Source organism: Chaetura pelagica, unplaced genomic scaffold, assembly GCF_000747805.2.
Source record: "Chaetura pelagica isolate M959 unplaced genomic scaffold, ChaPel_1.0 scaffold222, whole genome shotgun sequence".
Classification (NCBI taxonomy): domain Eukaryota; kingdom Metazoa; phylum Chordata; class Aves; order Apodiformes; family Apodidae; genus Chaetura; species Chaetura pelagica.
The window spans coordinates 8,581,901-8,590,301 of NW_009952711.1; the positions used below are offsets into that span (position 1 = coordinate 8,581,901).

Genomic DNA, 8,401 nt, shown 5'->3' on the forward strand with positions numbered 1-8,401 from the left:
GGGCAGCTGCAGCTTCTGGCCTGTCGGCAGCTTAAGAAAGCGACGGTGAAAGTCGTCCTGAAGAGCTCTGCGCTGAAGAAGTCGACTCCCAGAGCAGTGTTGCAGGAGACGATCAGAGAACTGCTAAGAAATGTTTATGTTTCACTTAATTATGTTGTTACCGTTACCCCAAATCTTGAAAACCTCATCGTGTGTATTGAAATACTGTCTGTAGACCCTCTGACGGATGAAGCTGGTCTGATAACCCCCCAGACGAGCATCAAAATTAAAGAGGTGGTCACTTTGGAATGGTACAGACATTTGTCAGAAGACACGGCAAAAACTTCAGTTGCGGGACTAGAGGATGTGGGAAAGTCTTTGAAAGAAATGATTGAGCTGCCTCTCCGCTTCCCGAAAACTTTTAAGAAGCTGGGGCTTTCTGTCCCTAATGGGGTGCTACTAATAGGCCCCCCAGGTGTGGGGAAAACTCTGATGGTGAAGGCAGTAGCAAAAGAAGTGGGTGCGTATCTGTTTTGCATCAGTGGTCCAGCCCTCTGTGGCTCAAGGCCGGGAGAAAGTGAAGAGAATTTGCGACGGGCCTTTGAAAAGGGCAGAGAAATGTCGTCTGAAGGCCCAACCATCCTCTTTATTGATGAAGTTGACTCTTTGTGCCCAAAGCGAGGAGGTGCAAACAATGCTCCTGAAGATCGAATTGTTGCTCAGTTACTGACGCTGCTCGATGGTGTGGGCAGTGAGGGTAGGATGGTCGTTGTGGCAGCAACAAACAGGCCTGATGCCTTGGACCCTGCAATGAGAAGACCTGGCAGATTTGACAGAGAGGTAAGTAAACCCTTTTCTTCATTTGCTCTCTTTTTTTTGTTGTTTTCTTTCCTTTTTGAGGTGGAACAGAGGGCAGTTAATAAAGTGGTTTTTCATTTTAAAAAAAAAATATATGTCCTAATAGTGGATTCTATGGGCTTGAAATGTGTGTCCTGCTTCTTTCTGTAGTAAGCTGCAATTTGGTAAGGTAGGGAGTGTGTTTTGCCCTGGAAACAGAGCTCCAACAACTTGAAAATCAAAATAAGGGTATTTTTGTTTCCTTATGATAAAGGCACGGGTCTGTGCTTGAAGGTTTTCTTTTGCTTACAGACACAAAGTATTACTGACAGAGATTTCTCTCATTTAAATCCCAGATTGAAGGTTAGTGCATCTCTCATTAAAGGTTAATTGTGGAAAACTAGTGACCTGCTGTCTATTCAGATTTGAGTAGCAGAAGTTAGGTCTACTCTGGAAAAACTTCTACTAGCCTAAAGGTCAAAAGAAGAAAGAGCATGGGCAGTTACACAGCTCACAGTGCTTTTGCTTGTATTGCTTGTTTTATTGGCTAAATGCACTCTTGTCAAGTCATCCAGCTTGGTCAAGTTCTTTAATGCTTTCACAACTACAGTTCTCATGTTTGTCAGGATTTACAGGTTATTGTGATATATTTTATGGTGGCATTTTACCAGGTTTTTAATTATGTACAAATGTTTATCTGGTTGATGTTTTTCTCTCAGATTATTTTAATTCAGCCCTTGTGACGCAAGGGAATTGTTTCAATGTAATGTCATATGTTGAAGTTACCTTAAAATAGGATTTGTTGGACACTAGGTGACAGTGTCTTATGAGCAACTGTTTATATAAACTGTTCCCTTGGGAGGTAAGTGTAAATGAAGGGTATTTTAAATATTTCTCATTTGTGTAGTGCTGCTAATAAGTTTTTTGTCAAATTCTGCAGTTGCAGGAAAAGTATGTGTAAATCTTCACTAAGCTATAAAGCAGAGAGAAACTTGCTTGCCTAGGTCTGTAAAGTAAGAGGAATATAGCAAAATGTCTACTTAAAATGTTTGTTTGTTATATTTGTTTTAGGTGATTATTGGAACGCCAACACTTATGCAAAGAAGATCTATCCTGCAGCTGCTTACATCTAGTATGCCTCTTTCTGCAGACATTGATTTGGCTAAACTGGCAGAGATGACAACTGGGTATGTTGGAGCTGACCTTACAGCACTCTGCAGAGAAGCTGCTATGCAGGCTGTGTTCCACAGCTCTTTGGTATGGTTGCAAACTAGACAAGAAGAATGTCTTTAATAATATATACTACCCTTGTTAATACTTGGCTTTACTTGAAAAGCTCAGCAAGTTGAAGAACTCACCTTAAAATACTGAAAAGCACCAAGTGTGTTATACATACAAAAACATTTCCCTAATCCTTTCAATTCTCACTTGAAAAAAATGGTTTTACCTTTCTGGATGAAAATCTTTGCCAAAAGTCATTAACCTTATCCTTCTCTTTCTAGGATTGTGCAAAACATAGGTTTTAGTTCTTTTTGCAAACTAAACTGTAATGTCCAACAAAGCTCTCTTGTGAAGCTATCAGCTAGAGTTCTACTTCATAATAATTATACATTAGTTTAGGTTGACACAGAATATGTAACTCCTAGTGATACTAACTATTACAATTTGTGTTGTATGGCTGGGTGTAACATTGTTATAGCCACAAGATATAAAACTGCCCACCATGCAGAAATTTAACTTCTTAGATACAGAATTAGAGATCTGCTATTTATTAATATTCTTTCTACCCTAACTTTTCCAAGAATTGTGAGGTATGTGTTTTTCTGTGTTTTTTCACCTGGAATGGCTGAGCAGAAGTTTAAACCCAGAACTGCAGCATTTCCAGAGTCAGAGCATCTGTGGAGAATGCTAGAGCCCTCTCTATTGTGGGTAGAAAGAAGAGAATATAGTATTTTTATAACTTGTATCTCTTCCGGATAACTTACCAATATTGAAAATAATAAAATAATTTGAGTCTGGTACCCAGGAAGAAATACATGGACAAATAAAAATAGTAAGCAGATGGCCTACTTGCCTTGAGAACTGCAAGCTCCTTTGTAAAATAGATCTTAGTTCTGTTACTGTATCTGTAGTTTAATAATGGTATTTTGTAGACTATTTGATACGAAGTACCTTGCCTTCTCCAGCATGTGGTGAAAATGAATGTTAGTTCAAGAGAATCTAGGAATTCAGGTGCAGTAACTCTGAAACTGTCAACCATTTAATTTAGCAGATCACTGTTGCAATTTAGGGAAAAACAAATGTGCTCTGAAACATTAATTTCTATTAAAATTGTTTTTTTTCCAGTATAAAACTTGCCATTAAAGAGATTATATTCTGCTTTGCGTTACATCTTTGTGTCTGCAGTGCTTTAGCTTGTTAGGGCAGCAACTTGCTTCTTTGTTAGTTGCATTTGACCTTTTGTGATGTTTTGCATACTAATGCAGTGTTTTTAAGTTCTTTCATATATACATTGTTAGTGTGTTTTATCTGGGTTTCTCCAGGATTCAACTGAAATGGTGATTAATGCTGCACATTTCCAAGAAGCTTTTAAAAAAATTCAACCATCGTCTTTTCGAAGTGCTATTGGACTAAGAGAGTATAAACCTGTCACTTGGGAGCAAATTGGTGGCCTTGAAGATGTGAAATTAAAGTTAAAGCAGGTAACATATGAAATAGGTTTAGATAAACAGCTAGTTTCTAATAACCACGTCCTCCAAGTTATTTGTATGCCACAGTATGTAAATTAATTAGCTTGTAAATTACCTGATTATAATTGTATGTTTAACATTTTTCATGCTACATTAAGCTATTACAATGTTTGAATTAGAAATATTCCAGTGTCACAATATCGCCACAAAATGTAATATCATGGGGAAATCAGCATGTTTTCCAGTACCTGAAAAACACTTACTTGCAGCCAGATAATTTGTCCACTCCTGAATCTGTAGCCAGAGATAGCTCTTGCATATCATCTCTCAAGGATTGTCTTTTGTTCTGCTTTGAGACAGAAGAAATTTTAAGGAGAGCATTATATGAAGGAAGGCCAAATTAGTATTGTGTTTTCAAATTAATGTTTGTACCAAGGAGAAGAAATAATACGCTCAGCAATTTCATGGATTACCTGTGAACTCTAGTTTTGTTACTAAGAATTTAATCCCTTTTTTATGTATTGACAGAGCATTGAATGGCCTATAAAATTTCCTCAAGCATTTGCTAGGATGGGCCTGTCTCATCCTAAGGGTATTCTTCTCTATGGGCCTTCAGGGTGTGCCAAAACTACACTGGTGAAGGCTGTGGCCACAAGTTGTCACTGTTCCTTTTTCTCTGTGAGTGGTGCTGACCTTTTCTCACCTTATGTTGGAGATTCTGAGAAGATTTTGTCTCAGGTACAGTTTTTTATTTGGGTAATGTCTATAGTTTATTTTTGCTTGATTTTTTGTGATGTATTAGTTAGGCCTAAATTTTGTTACTGAAAAGGTTATAGTGAAAGCTCGTATCTGATTATTAAATAGAAATGGTTTACAGATTCACATTTATATGACTGAGAATCTAGCTCTAAAAAGATACCAGTTTTAAACTTTAAAAGTATTTCTAGCCTTTTGTTTTCAATTCAGTTAAGAGTTTAAATAAGATGCAGAATTTACCTATAGTAAATGTAAGCCAGAATGGCTCTTCTGAATCTCTGCGAGTGTATCTTTAAAGTGAAGTAAAGTACAGTGCATATGTAAATAGGTGTCTTCATTTTACCTGATAGAATAGATGTACTGACATTTTACTTTATTAATCAAAACAAGGTTTTTCGCCAAGCAAGAGCAAACACTCCAGCAATCATATTCCTGGATGAGATTGATTCAATCTTGGGCTCTCGATCACACTGCAGAGCTGGCCATGGTGTCTCAGAGCGGGTTCTTTCCATTCTTCTCAATGAGTTGGATGGTATTGGGGTGAAAGCTACAGAAAGCAGAGGAAGCAGACTACAGCTGGAGGGGCAATGTCAAGAACAAAGTGACGAGGAGAGAATGGTATTTTATGTTCCCTTTTCTATATAGGAAGAGTTATAAATGCCGTCTAGTTTAAAAAAAATATGGATCTAAACCACATTGCACTCATTTGTTTATATCCTCTCTTACTCAGCTAGAGTTTCAGGAAACTTTGAACAAAGACTTCATGGTAGTTGCTGCAACAAATAGACCAGACATGTTGGATGATGCTTTATTGCGTCCCGGAAGGCTAGACAAGGTCATCTATATTCCACCTCCAGATCTGAAGGTGATGTATTACAAATCCACACATGGCTTTAAATTGAAAGATATTAATTGCCAGCATCCTTTAAGAGCAAAAGGTGCATATTCCTGTAATAGTTGTAATGAATTGGTGAAGAAGTTACATTGAAGTTTGCAAGGGAATAATTGTATTTGTAATTCAAACACCAGTAACATTTTAACTGGTGTGCTGTAGTTAAACTGTTACATATAGAATATAGACAAAAGCTGGAATAGCTGAACTGTTATTTATAAACAATCAACCTGCAGTTTAGGAAATACCGTAGCAAGTTGGCTTTCCTTCCTTCAAATCGTTCTTTGCCCTGTTCCCAAGGGTGATGTACCTACTTGTCCCAGAAAAAAAAAGAGTTGACCCAAAGCAGGCCAAATGTGACTTCTTCAATCTTAAAATACTGTGTTTTCATGAAGTAATGAGTAGCTGAATTACAGACTTGAATATATAAGCTAGTACTTACTCTTGCATAGTGTTATATGTAGTATATAAAGTATGTATGTGTCTATATAGTGTGTTTATATATTCATAAATATATTTATTTACTCTTCCACAAAAAGTGTGTAGCTCTGGTTTTTGGTCCTCTTCTGGATTTTTCCTTGGTTCAGTTTCAGATTTTGTACTGCTTTGGAGAGGGATTAATTATTGGCTTGTTTGGTTTTCTTATATGCACCAACTTCCAGGGAAGGCTTTCCATTTTGAAAATCTGCACAGAAAAAATTCCATTAGATACTGATGTGTCCCTACAAGATGTGGCAGTCCAAACAGACCTCTTTTCTGGAGCTGATATTGAAAATCTCTGCAAGGAGGTGAGAAATATTAATGGTTGATCTGTGAAATAAACTGTAAACAAAACCTTTCCATGAAAAGATAACTAACTCATGAATGTCACCAAGCTTTCTCTACTACAGATTGTTTCACACTTCATAATGAAAATATTGATAGAATGAGACAAAGGGAAGAACTGAACAAGGGTTAATTCTTCAAATAAAAAGTGCTAAATAATAATAAAGGCTTTCTGTGATAATTAACTAGAAGTTAAGGAACTCTTCTACCCTGTGCAGATGAATTGTATTCTGTGTACTGCAAGCAACTGCATTTTTAGCTGAAATTAGCATGTACTGTCAAAGCCAGAGAGAAGAAAATTGAGATATAAGTATTTGAGACAAGTAGTATAAAAGAGAGGACTAGGAAGAAAATCCAAATATGTGAGTGATCAAGGATGTCTTGTCTAATCCAGGCAAAAAAGTGAATTAATATTACAGTAATCTTACTTGATGTTTATCTATGGTTAGATAGCCATAAATTCTAGAATGCTGCTTTCAGATGCTTTATCTAAAATTTTATTTAATGTAAAATAATTTAGATTACAGTAACTTCTTTGAAACTTAGAATGTGATAATCACTTGAAATTGTTTCTTTTTTCTTCTTTTAAAGGCTGCTTTGTTGGCTTTGCAAGAAAATGGACTTGAAGCAACTACTGTAAAACATGAGCATTTTGTACAATCATTGAGGACTGTAAAACCATCCTTAAACAAAAAAGACTTGGAATTTTATGAAAAAATTTATAATCAAGAATTAGCTTGTTGAATCAAAAAGGAGTTACATAGGTATTCTTAAATATATTAGTAAGACTTTGCCATGTCTTACATCTCTCTTGCTTTTTAATACTGTACTTACTGTAGTTTTAAGTTTCTCTGAAATACAGTAAAATTTCACTTGTTAACATCTGTGATCTCAATAATGAAGAATAAATTTAAGTCTTGTTTGCTCTGTCTAGGTTTCCATCTGATGAAACAAAATTTTTTAAGCACTGAAGAACAGCTTAGTGTTACAGTGGATTACCTGGTTTTCAGTACAAACACTGGTATAGTAATATTTTGAATTAAAGATGAAGTCACCAAAGGACAGTGAATATTTAAGAAACAGTGTGCAGAATGTTAAATAGGAGGAAGTCAGTCCTGTATTGTATAAAATGTGAGGTGTTTCATCTGTGGAAATGCACAGGCTTGCTTTCTTACAAGCAGATTCCAAAATACAGTTGCAGTGAAAAGGTTGTCAGTTCTTAATACCTTGTTGCAAGTTTGGGAGCCTGATTTGTTTTTTAATAATTTTAGGTAAGTTACTGCATACTGTACAAGCATTTGCAGATCAAAGTCTGTAATCAATTAAAACTACAAAAAGGGAGTTTGGTTTATAAGAGTTTCTGCAGAATTCTTCCTCTCCTCAACCCTTCTTTGTAAATATATTGTTGATTGTAGGAGCTGCACTGAAGTGGTTTATAGAGAGATAGATCACAAAAGGAAGTCCCGAGGTAGTTAGTGACTGTAGAGGGTAAAGGAATGTAGTAGAGACTGTTTTAACTTAGGGAAGGTGTCCAGATGTAAAAGCTCCATGGCTTTAAAACACAATTTCCTAAGGAAGGACCATCCTATTGCTTTATTGCTAGGAACATGTGAACTTCCCAAATGCCCAAAGGTTTCTCAGCAGCAGTTCTGGAGATAAAGTATGAAAACCCTCAAGGTAACTGATTAGCTTTCCAGTGTGTGAGTGTTGATTTAGAATTGCCAGACCTGAGAGTTTTTACTATAGCAAAATGCTCTCAGCTCCTTCATTTTGAATATGTTGCTGCTTCTGTACTCACTTCCTAGAAGGGCCAACAGAGCTAACTGTGCCCTGGGGTATCCCTGCTTTGCTACAGGCAGCTAGCAGAGCATGCAGCAAAGGCAACCTCTCCTTCCTCTGACAATGGGCTTTCCAGGGACCAAGAGAGAAAGGGAGAAAGGTTTACAGGGCTGCTCTGGCACCACGTGCCTCCAGCCTGCCCCTGGTAGGAGTTCATGTGAGACAGGATTATTGGGAAGAGATAGGAACTGTGTAACACAGTAGGGTGATAGGTTAAGCTTTTGTTGCAGCAAAAGCTGACAGTGAAACAAATGGCCTGTTTTGGTCCATGTATGCATGAGAAGAGGCACGTCAAGGCTTGCGTGTGCTTTTCCCTGAGTATGCTGTTCTTCAGGCAACTGCCTGGAGATGGGGACAATCAAGAAGAAAGAGCAGATATGGAGAAGCAAGGTTTGAGTAAAGCCATCACTGCGAGAAAAGGAGTTGCGGGCAGAAGGGGCGAAGAGTCCACACCCCGTCCCCCCTGCACTCGAGCGTCGTTACAAGACCCGCAGCTCCTCGGTGCGCTCCTCTGCGCCTCCCGCCCTGCGCCGCCAGGCGGCGCTGCTCGCCCGAGAGCGCGGGGGGCGCCCTCGCTGCCCTG

General features: G+C 37.9%; 1 protein-coding gene across 1 annotated transcript in view; it reads left to right on the forward strand.

The window, feature by feature from the left end:
• The window catches only part of SPATA5L1 (spermatogenesis associated 5-like 1), a 39,441-nt gene extending 32,718 nt beyond the window's left edge, over nucleotides 1-6,723 (forward strand). The window contains exons 2-9 of the mRNA XM_009994554.1: nucleotides 7-819; nucleotides 1,888-2,073; nucleotides 3,360-3,518; nucleotides 4,035-4,244; nucleotides 4,653-4,880; nucleotides 4,993-5,127; nucleotides 5,817-5,942; nucleotides 6,571-6,723. Of these exons, the coding sequence (XP_009992856.1) occupies nucleotides 7-819; nucleotides 1,888-2,073; nucleotides 3,360-3,518; nucleotides 4,035-4,244; nucleotides 4,653-4,880; nucleotides 4,993-5,127; nucleotides 5,817-5,942; nucleotides 6,571-6,723 (2,010 nt within the window). The remainder of the gene's footprint in view (nucleotides 1-6; nucleotides 820-1,887; nucleotides 2,074-3,359; nucleotides 3,519-4,034; nucleotides 4,245-4,652; nucleotides 4,881-4,992; nucleotides 5,128-5,816; nucleotides 5,943-6,570) is intronic.
• Nucleotides 6,724-8,401: the final 1,678 nt, after the last annotated feature.